The sequence below is a fragment of the Rattus norvegicus genome, chromosome 2, assembly GCF_021556685.1.
Source record: "Rattus norvegicus strain SHRSP/BbbUtx chromosome 2, alternate assembly SHRSP_T2T, whole genome shotgun sequence".
Lineage (NCBI taxonomy): Eukaryota > Metazoa > Chordata > Mammalia > Rodentia > Muridae > Rattus > Rattus norvegicus.
In genome coordinates this window covers 8,685,140-8,705,957 of record NC_141535.1, presented here as the reverse complement: position 1 = coordinate 8,705,957, position 20,818 = coordinate 8,685,140, and the positions used below count along the sequence as shown (strand labels likewise).

The 20,818-nt window shown below is 39.2% G+C and overlaps 1 protein-coding gene across 11 annotated transcripts in view; it reads right to left on the bottom strand.

Annotated features, from left to right (window-relative positions):
- Kiaa0825 (KIAA0825 homolog) overlaps positions 1-20,818 on the bottom strand; it is a 561,100-nt gene that overhangs the window by 488,373 nt on the left and 51,909 nt on the right. For all 11 annotated transcript variants that reach the window (NM_001419450.2, NM_001446612.1, XM_087617477.1 and 8 more), the window contains exon 2: positions 14,115-14,246. In NM_001419450.2, the coding sequence (NP_001406379.1) occupies positions 14,115-14,245 (131 nt within the window). In that variant the 5' untranslated portion in view covers position 14,246. The remainder of the gene's footprint in view (positions 1-14,114; positions 14,247-20,818) is intronic.

Here is a 20,818-nt window from a genome sequence, read left to right as displayed (position 1 = left end):
ATATTGCGCTGCGTGCTGCAAACATGGAACTCCCTACATGGGACTGGTTATGTAGGGGGGGTACTGGAGTGCCCCCAGAATCTCTCTGGCGGGGACAGGAGGAGGAGATGCGCTGGGGAGCAGTACACTCATTGGATGTACTGACAACATCTTCTACGTCAAACTGGACACCGAGCAGGTATTTACAACAGTACACCATCTTCATAACATGATGGTCTTCAGATGCTTCAACAATTCATTTTTACCAATTTATTTATTATTATGGTAAGTGTGTGTGTGTGTGTGTGTGTGTGTGTGTGTGTGTGTGTGTGTGTGTGCGTGTGTGTGCATCAATGCATGCATGCCAGTGTATTTGTGTCATAGTGTACTTCTGGAGATCAAAAGACAATTTTTAAAAATCTCCTTCCACTGTGGGTTCTGTACATAGAACTTAGGTCATCAGACTTAATGCCTGTTGAGACATTTTATCAAAACACCTTTTCAATATTTCTTAATAAATCTCAATATTGCAAAGCTTCTGTGAGGCAAAGGACACTGTCATTAGGACAAAATGGCGACAAACAGATTAGGAAAAGATCTTTACCAATCTTACATCTGGTAGAGGACTAATATCCAATATATACAAATACTTAAGAAGTTAGACTCCAGAGAATCAAATAACCCTATTTAAAATTGAGTTATAGAGCTGAGGAATATTGAATGGCTGAGAAGCACCAGGGGGCGGGGGGGATATCCATAGGAGGAGATATGGAAGCAAAGTTTAGAGCAGAGACTGAAGGAACGGCCATTCAGAGTCTGCTCCACATGTAGCCCATATATATACAGCCACCAAAACTAGGTAAGATTGATGAAGCTAAAAAAGTACATGCTGAAAGGGACTGGATATAGATCTCTCCTGAGAGACACATCCAGAGCATGTCCAATACAGAGGTCAATGCTAGCAGCAAACCACTGAACTGAGAACAGGACCCCCTTGGGGGTAATTAGAGAAAGGATTGAAAGAGTTGAAGGAGCTTGCAACCCCATAAGAACAACAAAACCAACCAATCAGAGCTTCCAGGGACTAAACCACTACCAAAAGACTGACTATACATGGAGTGACCCAGGTCTCCAACCACATATGTAGCAGAGAATAGCCTTGTTGGGGCACCAGTGGAAGGGGAAGCCCTTGGTCCTGCCAAAGTTGGACCCCCAGTGCAGGGGAATATGGGGGGCCATAAGGGAGATGGATGGGGGGAATACCCGTATGGAGGAGGGGGAGTGGATGGGGACTTATGGACAAGAAACTGGGAAAGGGATAACATTTGAAATGTAAGTAAAGAAATATATCTAATTTAAAAAAAAGAAATGTTCAGTCCTTAGTTAGCAGGGAAATGCAAATCAAAATAACACTGAGATTCCAACTCACACCAGTCAGAATAGCTAAGATCAAAAACTCAGGTGACAGCAGATGCTGGCGAGGATGTGGAGAAAGAAGAACATTTCTCCATTGTTGGTGGGATTGCAGGCTGATACAACCACTCTGGAAATCAGTCTGGACATTCCTCAGAAAGCTCTATCACTCCTGCGCATATACCCAGAAGGTGCTCCAACATACAACAAGGACACATGCTCCACTATGTTCATAGCAGCCTTATTTATAATAGCCAGAAGCTGGAAAGAACCCAGATGTCCTTCATCAGAGGAATGGATACAGAAAATGTGGTCCATTTACACAATGGAGTACTACTCAGCTATTAAAAACAATGACTTCATGAAATACATAGGCAAATGGATGGAACTAGAAAATATCATCCTGATGAGGTAACTCAATCACAAAAAAAAAAGAAAGAAAAAAGAAAAAAAACATACATGGTATGCACTCATTGATAAGTGAATATTAGCCCAAAAGCTTGAACTACCCAAGATACAATCCACAGACCAAATGAAGCTCAAGAAGGATGACCAAGATACAGATCCTTCAGTCTTTCTTAGAAGGGTAACAAAAATATTGATAGGAGATACGGAGACAAAGTTTGGAGCAGAGACTGAAGGAATGGCCATTCAGAGACTGTCCCACCTGAGGATCCCACCCATATACATTCAGCCAACATACCTAGACCATATTGCTGATGCCAAAAAGTGCATGCTAACAGGAGCCTGATATAGCTGTCTCCTGAGAGGCACTTCCAGAGCATAACAAACGCAGAGGCAAATGCTCGTGGTCAACCACTGAGCTGAGAACGGGGTTCCCACTGGAGAAGTTAGAAAAAGGATCGATGGAGCTGAAGGTGTTTACAACGCCATAAGAACAACAATACCAACCAACCAGAGCTCCCAGGAACTAAATCACCATGCAAAGAATACACATGGACAGACCCATGGCTCCAGCTGCATATGTAGCAAAGGATGACCTTGTTGGGCACCAATGGGAGCAGTAGCCCTTGGTCCTGCCAAGGCTGGACTCCCCAGTGCAGGGGAATGTCAGGACAGGGAGGCAGGAAGGGGTGGGTGGATGGGTGGGGAAACACCCTCATAGAAGAAGGGGGAGGGGGATAGGATAGGAGTTTTATGGACAGGAAACCAAGAAAGAGGATAACATTTGAAATGTAAATTTAAAAAAAAACTCCAATAAAAAATGTTAAAAACAATAAGATAATGGCTTCAAAAAAACCGCTTAAAAATATAAAAACATAAATACATGTAAATATTGTGCTTTAATTCCAATGATTTTAATTATCTGTGTTATTAATGTATAAAAGTGGGTGCATTTCTGAGAACTGTTCCTAAATAATTTAAGGAACTATTTTAATGATGCAACACCAAAATGATTTTCAAAATGTTTTTTTTAATTATGTGTTATATGTAGGACTACATGACTTTGTGCATAATATATATGCAGGAGTCCATGGAAGGTAGAAAATGTCAGATCTCTTGAAACTTGTGATGGTTTTTATATGCTTGGCCAAGGGAGCAGCACCATTAGGAGGTGTGGCCTTGTTGGAGTAGGTATATTACCGTAAGTATCATGGGCACTAAGATCCTTGCCTTAGCTGCCTGGGAGCAAGTTTTCTCCTAGAGGCCTTCATGTGAAGATGTAGAACTCCCAGCTTCTCCTGCATCATACCTGCCTCGATGCTGCCATGTTCCCATCTTGATGATGAACCTCTGATCCTGTAAGTCCCCAATTAAATGCTGTCCTTATAAGGCATAAGGTCATGGGTCTGTTCATAGCACTAAAACCCATACTAAGACAGAACTACAGTTACAGTGTGGTTCACTTGTCCTGTGCTTGGAACAAAACCCAGGTTCTCTGAAAGAACAGTACATGCTCTTAACTGCTGAGCAATCTCTCCTAACCCCTTGAGTATGATTTTTAAAAGAACTTTTGAGGCATTCTCTCATTCAGAATTCACTCCTAGATACCTTAACTGTAAAAACAGTTTAGTTAATGGAATTATTGTATCTGGTAAAGTCAAAATGAATGCTGGAAATATATATATATATATATATGGTAGGGACTGTAATATATTCTAAAGATACATATGATACCAATCCATATTTAAGAAATCCTGTATAGCTAGCTAGACCAACCTCTAATTAAATAACTATAATCCAGTAAAACTCGATTAAGTAGGGTGTATACTGTGCTAAGGAAATGTGAAGGAAGGAGCCACTGAACATGCCTATAAGAAGTACTGAATGGCTTGTCCTGGTAGAAGATATTATATAAAAGGACACTTGAGAAAGAAATTACAACATAAATTCTTAAAACCTAAGCCTGAGCTGTTGTAATGGCTCCTATGTCATTTAACATTCATTTTTTTCAATCAACTCATAAAATAGTTAAAAAAAAAGCAGAAAGTAAAACCTACAAACAGAACCTTTTAGACATAAGGCTAAAGTATATGTATATATAATTTCATTAATTTTTTGAATACTTTTCTGTTTAATTAGTTATTTGAGATTTTTAAACAATGTACTTTAAACATATATAGCCCCGCCCTCCCTACTCATCCAACTTTGTGTCTTCTTTAAAAAAACACACATACAAAAAGCACATTTTGTGTTGTTCATATACTTCACTAAAGTGCGGTCAACCTACTAGGACCATTAAAGAAAACTGTCTGTCACTCTTTTAGTAGCCACCAATCGCCAACAGCATTCTGAGATGAAACTTTGCTCCTACCTCCTCTAAATGCTGCATGCTGAGATTGTATCTGGCTTATGCGGGTTGTCATAACCACTGGCAACAGGCCTCCTGTGTCCAGAAAATATTGTTTTCTGAGAAATAAACACACCTGGAAGCCACAGTTTTACTGTAGAGCTTCCATAGTGCTAGAAGGTGTTACGCATGTTAGCAAGGACAAAAGTAATCACCAGTAATACCCAATATCAGTCCTGGCAAGAGATAAGTGTAACAGTGGCATGGATGTCATGGGAGTAACCAACCACTTGCTGTTAGGGTTAATGCCTACTCGCCATAAGACAAAATCCATACCTTCAGTATCCTCGGGGTCAAGATCCTGTGCTCACAGGCTTTAAAGGAGAGCCTACTACTGTAGCTCTAGTAAGTAGTCATAGTACTAAACTGACTTTAACATCTGGTTGATATAATCTAATGTACCTATTAACTCATCGGAACCATATTTGTACAGGTGATGCCAATTAACACAGAATGTTAGGCTATTTTTAAAACTTTTATTTCATAAATCTTGTAGAAGGCATATAGCAAGCTCAAAGAAAACTTTATTTACTTTTATTGTATATTTTAATACTTTTTAAATTAAAATAAAATTGCATCTCTTTCATCCTCTCTTTCATAACCAGACCCCCCCCCACATGACCTCCCACCCCACACATACTAGGCAACACTAGGATAATTGGCAAAAATCAAAAAGTAGGAACTATAAGTTTGGTGAGAGAAAGTTTAGGTGACTGAGTTGCTTAGGCCCAGCATCTGTGTCAGAAGAAGAGTGCTGGAATGGACCTGCTCAGAAGAAACGACGATGAGGCTTTGTGAGGTCTGATGAGTTTTAGTGATAATCAAACCTGTGGTCCTTTCTGTTTTCTCTTCCTGGAGCCTGGTCTTGCTTAGTAGGCTGGGAGATGTGACAGGGATTCTCTCATACAGAGTATGAAGTCCCAACCAGACTATAAACATAGGTAGTTAAAAAAAGAAAGCAAATACTAATTTTATGTTCTTGATATTATTAGTTATAATTAATTATAGAACTATAATAACTACAGTATTCTTTGAAATGATTTCATATCATGCAACTTGTCATGGTGACAAAACATGCAAATTGCATGCGAGTGCACATCGTCAGATTAATGGCTTTTTTATGAGAAGCCCAAGGTTTGTAGATTATTTAAAGATCTGTAATCTAACATGTCAGAAACCTGAATGAAAAATTTACAAGTGAAAATATTAACGATGTGGAATATAAGTGAGTTTATGGGATCTTATGTTAAATTATGTAATGCATTTATACAACGCTCACTCACAACACTCTTTGTCCTGTCACATCTCCCATTTCTCGGACTAAGACATGGTAATTTCCCAGGTAACACTGGTGATTTCCGAGATGAAAAAAGTAGACATTTATATCAGTGTCAGCAAAATTTGATCCATGAACTACAAACAAGATGTCTACAATTTGAAAACAGAGAATAAAATAAGGTTTTAAAATATAACAGTATGTGTTTAAGTGGGGCAGAAATCACTACATGGCATACTATAAGCCCAAAAGAGCTTCTGTACCCCATACCTCATTAAACTAATAAGTTCCAGTCAGTTCAAAAACTGTTCCAAAGGCTTATGCAACTTTCTAATTTTACTGTGAGTACAACTCATAGTACTCATAGCCACAACAGGCTTTTTATACTTTTATTATCAGTTGTCGTATGTGTTTAAAATAAGTAACTCATTTCCCTGACTTCTCTCCTCACAATTACAAGTCTCACAGCTTAGCTTGAGGGGAAATGAACTTCACATGTGAATGAGCAGGGAAAACGCTTGGCTCTCTTTACAGGTGAAAGGTGAGTGACCTGGGCATATGGGTCCATTCTGGCGAATCACTGCTGTGGGAAGGTGAAAGACCCTGTGGCTCATAAAACTTAATGATATTAGGAAGAGGGAAAAGGAACTCACACTTAAGTTGTCAGGGTCACTGTAAGAAATACAGCTTGGATAATTTAAGTATACGAAAAAATACTGTACTTAAGAGGGAACTGCCAATGTCTTTTTTCTTCTAAAAGTAATGTGGGAAATCCACATCACACAGATGTTCATTACTCATTCAATGTGGACCATCAAGAGATACGAAATGCCAAGGGTAGGTAATTCACTACGGAAGAGCAAGTGCAGCCTAATGGATTTGTCCCGATATACAATTTTCTAAAAACTATTCTGTTAGAAGGCAGAATACAGTAGTGCATAAATGATTTATACTCTTGTGAATCATAGTTATTATTCAGTATTTTATTTTTGAAAATGTTTATTCTCTAGAGTATAATAAAAACATAATTGAATTTGATGAAAAATAGACATGATTCTAAATGTAGAATGCAGCACATACAGTTACCCCATTCTTCTGTCCCTGGTGAAGAGCAATGGCCACTTGAGGCTATAGGTTCATTTTTAATATATGGGCAATAACTGTTTATAATGTAAGAACTATATTCCATACTATACTTTCTTATAAAATCAATAACAAATTCCAACCTAAATAATAATTTATAAATGCAAAAATTTAATCATTATGATACTAGTAAATATGATTTTATTGATCAATTGAGAGAAGGAAACTAAAAAGAGATTTAACAAACAATGAAGTAATATATAACAAAAACATTCTGTGTCTTACTTTGTTTTGATGGGATCAAAGCAAAGGAAAAATATTTCTATTAAAAAAGAAAACTAGCTCAGCAATTTACATAAATAACTTGCAAATCTATTTTATTAATGTTCTTTTCATTTTTTTAGGTTGGAAACATTATCATATAGTATATAACACAAGTGTTATAAAAACACAATTACATTAAATTCTTACATAGTTACTTTATATTAAATATACTTAACAGTATATGCTTACATATATAAAACTTATTTTACATTTAACATATATGTATGTATATGTATATATATATATGTGTGTGTGTTTGTGTGTGTGTGTGTGTGTTCAAAACCAAATAAAACTAACTTTACACATTGCAATTAAAGGAAAAGATTTCCCTCCTTTCCTTTTTCTTAAAGCACTGGTTTTAAAAGTCAATTGTGGAGCTGAACACCCAGGAGTGCAGACATCTTGAGACCTCAGGACAGACTGCCACTTCTGCACACCCCTGCTCACATCACTGGTCCGAGGAGAAATTGCACAGTGAGTGCCTCTGGACACAGGAATATGGGAACAGTCAGCCACAGGTACTGAGAGTTCTGGTCTGTGCCTAGGACCAAACTGAACCAGCCAAACAGCTCCCTGAACCCAAATCCTGCGAGAGACAGAACTGGAACCTCAGAAGTGTGGACACTCGTGAGAAGTCAGAGGAGACTACCCTCTGCCCACATTCCAGACCCAAGAGGGAATCGCCTAGTGCAACTGTGCCCGCCGGATGCAAGGACCTAGGAGCAATCACAGGCAGGACCCTTTGATTGCTGCCCACACCTAGAGCTGGAAGACAGTCTCCGGGAGCGCATACATACCTGAAATCATAGCACCTGCTCTCAGAAAAGGCTGAAAGAAAACAGGAGCACTGACACAGAGGTCTGCAGTAGGGCCAAGTCACTCTCAGAAACAGCAAGACAAGCAAACACCAGAGACAACCCAATGGCTAGATACAAGCGCAGGAACCTAAGCAACAGAAACCAAGACTACGTGGCATCATCAGTTCTCCCACCAAAGAAAATTCTGGATATCCAAAAACACCAGAAAAGCAAGATTTAGATTTGAAATCAAATTTTTTGATAATGATGGAGGACTTTAAGAAGGACATGAAGAACTCCCTTAAAGAAATGCAGGAAAACACAAATACATTTATCAATTAAAATTGACTTTCAACCAAAAGTCATTTAAAAAGACAAGGAAGGACACTTCATGATCATCAAAGGAAAAATCCAACAAGATGAACTCTCAATTGTAAATATCTATGCTCCAATTGCAAGGGCACCTACATTCATAAAAGAAACCTTACTAAAGTTCAAAGCAAACATTGCACTTCACATGATAATAGTAGATTTCAACACCCCACTCTCATAAATGGATACATTATGGAAACAGAAATTAAACAGAGACATAGAAATACTAACAGAAGTTATGAACCAAATAGATTTAACAGATATTTATAGAACATTCTATCCTAAAGCAAAAGGATATACCTTCTTCTCAGCTCCTCATGATACTTTCTCCAAAATTGACCATATAATCAGTCAAAAAACAGGCCTCAACAGATACAGGAAGATAGAAGTAATCCCATGTGTGCTATCGGACCACCACACACTAAGACTGATCTGCAACAACAACAATAGAAAGCCCACATACACGTGGAAGTTGAACAATGCTCTACTCAATAACAACTTGGTGAAGGAAGAAATAAAGAAAGAAATTAAAGACTTCTTAAAATTTAATGGAAATGAAGGTACAACATACCCAAACTTATGGGAAACAATGAAAGCAGTAAGAAGAGGAAAACTCAGAGCTCTGAGTGCCTGCAGAAAGAAACAGGAAAGAGCATGTGTCAGCAGCTTGACAGCACACCTAAAAGCTCTAGAACAAAAAGAAATAAATAAAACCAAGAGGAGTAGAAGGCAGGAAATAATCAAACTTAGGGCTGAAATCAACTAAGTAGAAATGAAAAAAAACTATACAAAGAATCAAGAAAACCAGAAGTTGGTTCTTTGAGAAAATCAACAAGATAGATAAACCCTTAGCCTGAATAACCAGCGGTCACAGAGAGTGTGTCCAAATTAACAAAATCAGAAATGAAAAGGGAGAGATAACCACAGAAACTGAGCAACTTAAAAAAAAAAATCAACAGATCCTACTACAAAAGCCTATATTCAAGAAAACTGGAGGAAATGGACAATTTTCTAGACAGATACCAGGTACCAAAGTTAAATCAGGAACAAATAAACCATCTAAACAACCCCATAACTCCTAAGGAAATAGAAGCAGTTATTAAAAATCTCCCAACCAAAAAGAGCCCAGGACCAGATAGGTTTAGTGCAGAATTCTATCAGACCTTCATAGAAGACTTCATACCAATACTGTCCAAACTATTCCACATTTTGAAACAGACGGAGCAGTACCAAATTCCTTCTATCAAGCCACAATTACTCTTATACTTAAACCACACCAAAATCCAACAAAGAAAGAGAACTTCAGACCAATTTCCCTTATGAATATTGACGCAAAAATACTCAATAAAATTCTTGAAAACAGAATCCAAGAACACATCAAAACGATCATCCATCATGATCAAGTAGGCTTCATCCCAGGGATGTAGGGATGGTTTAATATATGGAAATCCATCAATGTAATCCACTATATAAACAAACTCAAAGATAAGAACCACATGATCATTCCCTTAGATGCTGAGAAGTATTTGACAAAATTCAACACACCTTAATGATAAAAGTCCTGGAAAGATCAGGAATTCAATCTCCATATCTAAGCATAGTATAAGCAATATACAGCAAACTAGTAGTTAACATCAAACTAAGTGGAGAGAAACTTGAATCAATCCCACTAAAATCAGGGACTAGACAAGGCTGCCTACTCTCTCCCTACTTATTCAATATATTACTCAAAGTCCTAGCCATAGCAACAAAAGGTGGTCAAAGGGATACAAATTGGAAGGGAAGAAATCAAAATATCACTATTTGCAGATGATATGATAGTATAATTAAGTAACCCCAATAGTTCTACCAGAGAACTGCTTAACCTGATAAACAGCTTCAGCAAACAGTCAGGATATAAAATTAACTCAAACAAATCAGTAGCCTTCCTCTACTTAAAGGATAAACAGGTTGAGAAAGAAATTAGGGAAATGACACCCTTCACAATAGTCCCAAATAACATAAAATATTTTGGTGTGACTTTAACCAAGCAAGTGAAAGATATTTATGACAAGAATTTCAAGTTTCTGAAGAAAGAAATAGAGGAAGATGTCAGAAGATGGAAAGATCTCCCATGCTCATGGATTGGCAGGACTAATATAGCAAAGATGGCCATTTTGTCAAAAGTGATGTACAGATTCAATGCGATACCCATCAAAATTCCTACTCAATTCTTTATAGAGATAGAAAGAGCAATTTGCAAATTCATTTGGAATAACAAAAAACCCAGGAGAGCTAAAATTATCCTCAACAATAAAGGGACTTCTGGGGGAATCACTATCCCTGAACTCAAGCAGTATTACAGAGCAATAGTGATAAAAAGTATAGATAGACCCAGAAATGAACCCACAGACCTATGGGCACTTGATTTTTGACAAAGGAGCCAAAACCATCAAATGGAAAAAAGATAGCATTTTCAGCAAATGGTGCTGGTTCAACTAGAGGTCAACATGTAGAAGAATGCAGATTGATCCATGCTTATGACCCTGTACAAAGCTTAAGTCCAGTGGATCAAGGACCTCCACATCAAACCAGATACACTCAAACTAATAGAAGAAAAACTAGGGCAGCATCTCGAACACATGGGCACTGGAAAAAATTTCCTGAACAAAACACCAATGCTCTAAGATCAAGAATCGACAAATGGGATCTCATAAAAAACTGCAAAGCTTCTGTAAGGCAAAGGACACTGTGGTTAGGACAAAACGGCAACCAACAGGTTGGGAAAAGATCTTTACCAATCCTACAACAGATAGAGGCCTTATATCCAAAATATACAAAGAACTCAAGAAGTTAGACTGCAGGGAGAGAAATAACCCTATTAAAAAATGGGGTTCAGAGTTAAACAAAGAATTCACAGCTGAGGAACGCCGAATGGCTGAGAAACACCTAAAGAAATGTTCAACATCTTTAGTCATAAGGGAAATGCAAATCAAAACAACCCTGAGAATCTACCTCACACCAGTGAGAATGGCTAAGATAAAAAATTCAGGTAAAAGCAGATGCTGGCAAGGATGTGGAGAAAGAGGAACACTCCTCCATTGCTGTTGGAATTGCAAACTGGTACAATCACTCTGGAAATCAGTCTGGAGGTTCCTCAGAATATTGGACATTCCACTACCTGGGGACCCAGCTATACCTCTCTTGGGCATATACCCAAAAGATGCTCCAAAATGACAAAGACACATGCTCCACTATGTTCATAGCAGCCCTATTTTTAATAGCCAGAAGCTGGAAAGAACCCACATGCCCTTCGACAGAGGAATGGATACAGAAAATGTGGTACATGTACACAATGGAATACTCCTTAGCTATCAAAAACGATGACTTTATGAAATTCATAGGCAAATGGTTGGAACTGGAAAATATCATCCTGAGTGAGGTAACCCAATCACAGAAAATCACACATGATATGCACTCATTGATAAGTGGCTATTAGTCCAAAAGCTCGAATTACCCAAGATGCAATCCACAGACCACAGGAAGCTCAAGAAGAAGGATGACCAAAATGCAGATGCTCCCACTCCTTTTTAAAAGGGGAAAAATATCCATAGGAGGGGATATGGAAGCAAAGTTTAGAGCAGCAACTGAACGAACGGACATTCAGAGCTTGCCCCACATATGGAATATATATATATATATATATATATATATATATATATATATACACACACACACACATACATATACAGTCACCAAAACTAGATAAGATTGATGAAACTAAAAAATGCATGCTGAAAGGGACCGGATATAGATCACTCCTGAGAGACACATCCAGAGCATGTCCAATACAGAGGTCATTGCTAGCAGCAAACCACTGAACTGAGAACAGGACTCCCTTAGGAGAATTAGAGGAAGGATTGAAAGAGTTGAAGGAGCTTGTCACCCCAGAAGAACAACAATGCCAACCACCTAGAGCTTCCAGGGACTAAACCACTACCCAGTGCTCCAACTGCATATGTAGCAGAGAATAGCCTTGTTGGGGCACCAGTGGAAGGGGAAGCCCTTGGTCCTGCCAAGGTTGAACCCCCAGTGCAGTGGAATATGGGGGGGGCAGTAAGGGGGATGGATAGGGGGGAATACCTGTATGGGGGAGAAGGAGGGGATAGGGGCTTATGGACAGGAAACCGGGAAAGGGAATAACATTTGAAATGTAAGTAAAGAAATATATCTAATAAGAAAGAAAGAAAGAAAGAAAGAGAGAGAGAGAGAGAGAGAGAGAGAGAGAGAGAGAGAGAGAAAGGGGAGAGCAAGGAACCCAATGTCCATTTCTGGGTGTTGGAGAAGTGTGAACAGATATACATGTCCACATACTCATGTTCATGAGCACATATGCACAGACATAAACAAATGCATATACATAAATGTATAATAATATCAGTTAAGTACATAGGTAAATAACAATGGTTTAAGGGATGGGGGGAAATAGTTCTGTGGTTAAGAGGACTTACTACTCATCCAAGTCGATGTCCTATTAAAATATAAAAATGCAGGTACCAAAACATAACAGGCTCCAGTAATACAATAATTATATTTTTATGTGTGATAAAATCATTTTAAATGACTGCATTTCAAAGAAAAAGTAGAGATATAAATATCTAAAAATATAAAATAAAATTTTAAAACCTTCAAAAAATATCATCTAAATGTTTAAAAAACGGGAAGTTGTGAAAGAGAGGGGTTTTTCTAAAACACACTCACAGAACATATGTAAGCACAACCTGCCATGATCTTTATCTTTTAGAAGTTCTAATTCCTGACCAAGAAAATATGATGGTCAGGGAGATTATTCATGCTGGATTCAGACTGTAGCATGGGAAGTGAATCCCTCTACTGTCTAATTTCCTGATAAAAATTCCAATGACTGTTCAAAACCACAAGATGCAAAGGAATATTTCATAACAACTTTGAGCAAAAGCAACTGCAGAAAATGGAATGGAATTTATGAAAATAATAAACCAAGAAAAGAAAAATAAGAAAAAATTCAATTGTAATTATCTTTAACCTTGTTTTGTATCAGGGTGTCACTATTTAGCCCCTAGACTTACTGCTATTCTCCTGCCTCTCCCTCCATTGTTCTGGGATTACAGATATGTATATCCCTTGTTCCAAAATAATTGGTATTTTTAGGCTTTGTTTTCAGCAATTGTGACCTGATACCATCATTTTACTTTGATACTTTATATTCATATTTAAATTTTTGCCCTTATCATACAATCCAAGAATATTAATTTCTAAATTTACTAATGAAAATCTAGAGCCGGGCACAATGGCACAAGCCTTTAATCTCAGTGCTTGAGAGGCAGAGGCAAGCAGATCCCTGAGTTCAAATCCAGCCTGGTCTGCGGAGTGAGTAGAACATCCAGAGCAACAAAGAAAAACCCTGCCTCAAAACACTGTCCCCACCCTACACCCCAGAAAAAAATTAAATCTGTGATACTGCAATCTCTAATAAGAATTAATAACAATGTAATAACTGGAACCCATCTAGTAGTGTTTATATTTTATAACTTTTTAAAGGTAATCAGGCTCAGAAAGTATCTGTGTTCAGACTATAGCAAACATGTCAAATTTGGGCATTCTAGAACGCATCTGTAATCTTAGAGTTTGGGGTGTGGAGAGTAGATAAATAGACTCTGTGGAGTTATGACCAGCAAATATAGTAGGAATGAGAAGCTTAGGTGCATAAGAGTAATGACCAGATGAAGACAATTACGTTGAATTTTGAGAATAGAGTCTAATCAATATCTTTTAGGATGTTAGTAGTAAGAATGACATGGCAATAAAAGAGATAGTCCAAAACCAACACTAGATAATTGCTGTGTGAAGAAAATCTGGAAATAACTTAAATACTAGCAGGAGTTACTTTGGAAACACCTTAACTTAAAGAGTAGCAAGAGTTACCTTGGAAACACTTTAACTTAAACAGTAGCAACAGCTACTTTGGAAACACTTTAACTTAAGCAGTAGACAACAGTTACCTTGGAAACATCTTAACTTAAACAGTAGCAATAGTCACCTTGTAGCATTTTGCTCGATCTGATCCCCAATGTCACTGAAGATCTGCTTAAACTCCAAATCTCCAGGAAATGAATTTAACAGACATTGCAGGTCAAATGAATTATGGGGATATTCCTGTAATGGATCCATTCTGTGAAACAAGAATAAAAACAAGTGATGACAAAAGGAGAAACAGGGTTGGGGAACTGACACACTCCCTCAGGTTGATACTGTATGAAAACCAATGATTTCTATTTGCAGACTCAGTGAAATAAAGGAGTTTGAGAATTAGAGCATTATAAAGCTCACTAAGTTTTATTATGTAAATGTCATAATTTTTCAAAATGCATCAGACCACAGATAGCGTCAATATCCTGTTGTTTTTCTCAGTATAATAGAAGCTGCAGAATAAACCACTTGTAAGAAGGGTTGGATAGCTGCAACCAGGTGCTGTCCTGGTCACCACAGACCTGGGAGCTGTACACCAATCTTTAGAGGCTTCAGCTACTTTGGGTTTACTTCTATGGAGAAAAACAAATGTAATTTTCCGGGAGCACTCCTACCTAGCATTGATTGACTTACAAAGGAAAAATTAGTTTTCTCCAATGAAGTCTCATTAAGTATTTAAACCAGACTTAAGGGTAGGACTCATGCCCAACAGTAGTCAATACAAACCAAATTTTATTGTATTTTGGGGATTTTTTTTTCCCTTCATAATGCTTTGTCTGGGCGATTTTTTTTTCTTTTTGTAAGCTTGCATGCCTTGTGCTTATATACTGTGATTTCTGGTTTTGTGTTTCTATGTGATCTGTGTGTAAATATGGGTGTATCTGCATCTGGATGTGCTTCTTATGCTTTTTCTTTGGATCTTTTGTGTATTTGCTTTGTCCTATTTGGATTTTTTATTTTATTTTATCTTATTTTTATTTTTTAGATGCTTGCTTGGTTTTTAATTAGAGACAAAGAGAGTGGATTTGCATGAGTGGAGAGGCAGAGAGGATTTGGAATGAGCTGGGTAAGGAAAACTGTAATCAGGATATACTCTATAGAAAAAAATCCATGCTCTGACATGGATTCTACATGCATTCATCAAACGATGATATGCAGTGTGATAGGTATTGGAATATAGTTGGGCTATGTTATTGTCCTTGGACTTGGAAAAAATTTTCATTTTAGCAAGGAAAATAAATTTAATTTTAAAACAAAGATATATTTCATAAAAGATTACATTATAAGAAGAAGTGCTATAGGTCAAGTAAATATTCACATGGGTTATGTTAAAAGTCAGAGCCGGGATAAATTGTAGACTTCCAAATTTTAATTTTAATTTGGAATATTACTGCAGATTTCTAAAGAAATGGCCCATGTCTAAAAGAAAAAAAAAACTGAAGAAGCTGTGGAAGAAGCAAGAGGAGAGAACGACAGACAAATTGGTTTCTTAAGTTCTCTGCTCAAAAAATTATTCAATCACATCTGCTTAGATTTCTCTGATGAAAGCTAGTCACATGACCCAACTTGGAAGCAATGTGGCTGAAAAATGGTATTACTTGGCTGTGGACCTCACTCCAGGAACTCTTTACTATAGTTTAGATCTTAAATGCCATTCCCTAGGCACACATATGCTAATGACTTGTTTGCAAGACTGTAGTAACATTGGAAGGTGGTGGAGTGTTAGGTGAGACACAGTGGGAGGAAATTGTGAGTATGCCACAAAAAGGGAATAGAGTCAACACTAATCACCAACATTACTTTATCACTGCTTTCCAGCTACCATACAATGGATGGCTTTGCTTCACATGGTACCCACCAAGATTGTTGGGAGTGATGCCCTTGAAACCATCCATTATTGATGTTAATATTATGGTTAGAGTTAAGTATGACTGGGTTCATGGAAAATCCCCAGCCAGCTGCAGAAGACTAGTACAAATCTGGTGGTCAGGATGAATAATGATATGACAAAGTTCTGACCTTGCTGAGAAATACGTTTGATGTCAAGATACCCAATGTGATGACCTATAACCTCTCTGAAAAACCAACATCCTGATGACATCAGCTGACCACACGAATACTGTATCCTTGCCCTGCGTAAATGTTTCCCACTTGCCCCCTCTCTCTGTTACCCCTGTTATGGTATAAATTCAGCCTTGGGAAAAAATAAAATTGTCGCTTTGATCAGACTCTTGTCTTGGCATCCTTCTTCTCATCTCTTGTCCCCCATTCTCTTCCAGGCACCCTCAGTACCGTCATTGACACAAGATGGTCTGCCTTGCCTCAGGCCCCAAAGCAAGAGAGCCAGCTAGAAGAATAAAAGCTGTAAAACCATAGGCCAAAGTAACTTTTCCTTATAACGTGTCTAACCAAGAACATTGTCACAACCACTGGAAGTTGACAAACAGATGGAGATCACAAAGCTTTGTCACCTTGCCTTCTGTCAGGGCAGTTCCATAGGTTAATTTCAATACTTCCCTCTTATGTAATTTTGCTTTTCTCAAATCCCAGCATCTTAAACTGCAGGCCTATAATTGAAAGCAGTGAGTCTCGAAAAGGATTCCAAACATGAAGTGACCAAGCAGGAACTTAAACTCCAATGGCTAAAGGAGCCAGGATCATACTGGCAGCACTTGCTGTGCTGTATAGTATGTAGGGTTTGAACACACTACAATTCTCTTTACACCATGCATGCACGCCATCACAGCACCGAGGAAAATGAGCACGCCCTGAAATGCTTCAGCTCAGACCTGAGACTACTCTATGTTATGAACACAGATTCTACTGTGTATGCAAAGTTTCCTCCTCTTATAGAAACTAAGTAGCTTACTTACAAAAAGAAAAGAATTTTCATACTGTTCTTCCTTAGCATATACAAATTCAAATCACCAAATCTTTGGATTGTACTGTGCTACAATGTTTTATTTTATAAACTGATGCTTCAGAGACAGAAAGCTGTGGCAGTAAGAAAATGCAAGCAGAGCCTAGTCTCCTGATCTGCTCTTCATTCTCAGGATCCATGTGGTGAAAGGAGAGGAACAACTCCTATAAGCTGATTTTTGACCTTCAAATTTATGCCACACCATAAACTCATATACATGCACTCACACAAAATAAATGTAAAAACAATTATTAAAACTATAGAATTGTTGACTTGAATTTTATAAAAATTTGTCAAATGAAATTTGGCTTGGAATTAGGACAAAATTTAAAACAGTTTCTGAAGTAGCACAAAACATAGTACTGCCATTTTGTATTATGTATTTATGTGAAATTATATGCTTATATGAGCCAGTTACGTGAACTCCTGCACAGGTACATATAGCAATCTAAATTGGCACTGAGGTGAGATTCAGAATAGCCAAGACCTAGAGCTGGCTGGGATGACCATCAGGAGATTATCCGTAAGACATAAGGCATGCTGGAGGTTCATTTAGCTCTACAGAGGAATGGAACTATGACATTTGAGTGACTACGGTGGGACTGGCAATGAATAATGACCTCCAGGTAAGCAAAACAAGTAAAATCTGTCTTTAAAGTCCAAGGACTCTATTTCTTTTCTGTTTTCTTATTTATTTACTTTACATCCAGATCATTGCTCCCTCCTTTCCAATCCTCCCTCACATAGTCCCTCTCCCACCGCACCCCACCCCCAGCTTTAGGGATAGCCCCTGCTCTAATTGTTGGAGGACCCATGTGAAGACCCAGCTGCACATCTGCCATATGTGTGCAGGATGGGGGTGGGGGTTAGATCCAGTCCATTTAAGTTCTTTGGTTGTTGGTTCAGTCTCTGAGAATCCAAAGGAGTTTGGGTTAGTTGAGCCTCTTACTCTACCTGGGTGATTCTTGTACAATCCAAGGGCCCTCACTCAATCCTTCCCCTAACTCTTCCATAACAGTCCCTGAGCATTGTCCAGTGTTTGCCTGAAGGTTTCTGCATGTTTCAGTCAGCTGCTGGGTGAAGCCTCTCAGAAGAGAGTCGTGCTAGGCTCATGTCTGCAAGCATAACGGTATTATTAATAGTGTTAGGGATTGGTGCTTGCCCATGGGATAGGTCTCAAGTTGGGGTGGTCATTGGTTAGCCATTCCCTCAGTCTCTGCTCCATTCCCTGTGCCTGTATTTCTTGTAGACAGGACAAATTTTAGGTTGAAAATTGTGTGGGTGGATTGATATCCTTATCCCTCCACTGAGGGTCCTGCCTGGCTAATGGAGGTGGTCCCTCCAGGTTCCATGTCCCCACTGCTATGAGTCTTACCTAAGTTCACCCACACTGACTCCCGGGTCTCTGGCATGCAAAGACTGAATTTTTTAAAAAGGCAATAAAACAGAAGAGGAAATATTTGGGAAGCAAAGGGTAGGGGAGCAGCAAGAGGAGAAGACAGTACAAGAGAAGGAGGCTCAAAGGTATCCGTATATTGTAAGATACGAGTACATAATGGAAGTAAATAAAGATGGAAAAATAGCACCCTCAGAGCTCTAAAACAAACAGAACCATCACCCTCAGAGCTCTAAAACAGAACCGTCACCCTCAGAGCTCTAAAACAGAACCATCACCCTCAGAGCTCTAAAACAGAACCATCACCCTCAGAGCTAAAAAAAAAACCATCACCCTCAGAGCTCTAAAACAGAACCGTCACCCTCAGAGCTCTAAAACAGAACCGTCACCCTCAGAGCTCTAAAACAGAACCGTCACCCTCAGAGCTCTAAAACAGAACCGTCACCCTCAGAGCTCTAAAACAGAACCGTCACCCTCAGAGCTCTAAAACAGAACCATCACCCTCAGAGCTCTAAAACAGAACCGTCACCCTCAGAGCTCTAAAACAGAACCATCACCCTCAGAGCTCTAAAACAGAACCGTCACCCTCAGAGCTCTAAAACAGAACCATCACCCTCAGAGCTCTAAAACAGAACCATCACCCTCAGAGCTCTAAAACAGAACCATCACCCTCAGAGCTCTAAAACAGAACCGTCACCCTCAGAGCTCTAAAACAGAACCGTCACCCTCAGAGCTCTAAAACAGAACCGTCACCCTCAGAGCTCTAAAACAAACAGAACCATCACCCTCAGAGCTCTAAAACAGAACCATCACCCTCAGAGCTCTAAAACAGAACCATCACCCTCAGAGCTCTAAAACAGAACCATCACCCTCAGAGCTCTAAAACAGAACCATCACCCTCAGAGCTCTAAAACAGAACCATCACCCTCAGAGCTCTAAAACAGAACCGTCACCCTCAGAGCTCTAAAACAGAACCGTCACCCTCAGAGCTCTAAAACAGAACCGTCACCCTCAGAGCTCTAAAACAAACAGAACCATCACCCTCAGAGCTCTAAAACAGAACCATCACCCTCAGAGCTCTAAAACAGAACCGTCACCCTCAGAGCTCTAAAACAGAACCGTCACCCTCAGAGCTCTAAAACAGAACCATCACCCTCAGAGCTCTAAAACAGAACCGTCACCCTCAGAGCTCTAAAACAGAACCGTCACCCTCAGAGCTCTAAAACAAACAGAACCATCACCCTCAGAGCTCTAAAACAGAACCATCACCCTCAGAGCTCTAAAACAGAACCATCACCCTCAGAGCTCTAAAACAGAACCGTCACCCTCAGAGCTCTAAAACAGAACCGTCACCCTCAGAGCTCTAAAACAGAACCATCACCCTCAGAGCTCTAAAACAGAACCGTCACCCTCAGAGCTCTAAAACAGAACCATCACCCTCAGAGCTCTAAAACAAACAGAACCATCACCCTCAGAGCTCTAAAACAGAACCATCACCCTCAGAGCTCTAAAACAGAACCATCACCCTCAGAGCTCTAAAACAAACAGAACCATCACCCTCAGAGCTCTAAAACAAACAGAACCATCATCCTCAGAGCTCTAAAACAGAACCGTCACCCTCAGAGCTCTAAAACAGAACCATCACCCTCAGAGCTCTAAAACAGAACCGTCACCCTCAGAGCTCTAAAACAGAACCATCACCCTCAGAGCTCTAAAACAGAACCGTCACCCTCAGAGCTCTAAAACAGAACCGTCACCCTCAGAGCTCTAAAACAGAACTGTCACCCTCAGAGCTCTAAAACAGAACTGTCACCCTCAGAGCTCTAAAACAAACAGAACCATCACCCTCAGAGCTCTAAAACAGAACCATCACCCTCAGAGCTCTAAAACAGAACCATCACCCTCAGAGCTCTAAAACAAACAGAACCATCACCCTCAGAGCTCTAAAACAGAACCATCACCCTCAGAGCTCTAAAACAGAACCATCACCCTCAGAGCTCTAAAACAGAACCATCACCCTCAGAGCTCTAAAACAGAACCGTCACCCTCAGAGCTCTAAAACAGAACCATCACCCTCAGAGCTCTAAAACAGAACCATCACCCTCAGAGCTCTAAAACAGAACCATCACCCTCAGAGCTCTAAAACAAACAGAACCATCACCCTCAGAGCTCTAAAACAAACAGAACCATCACCCTCAGAGCTCTAAAACAAACAGAACCATCACCCTCAGAGCTCTAAAACAAACAGAACCATCACCCTCAGAGCTCTAAAACAGAACCATCACCCTCAGAGCTCTAAAACAGAACCATCACCCTCAGAGCTCTAAAACAGAACCATCACCCTCAGAGCTCTAAAACAGAACCATCACCCTCAGAGCTCTAAAACAGAACCATCACCCTCAGAGCTCTAAAACAGAACCATCACCCTCAGAGCTCTAAAACAGAACCATCACCCTCA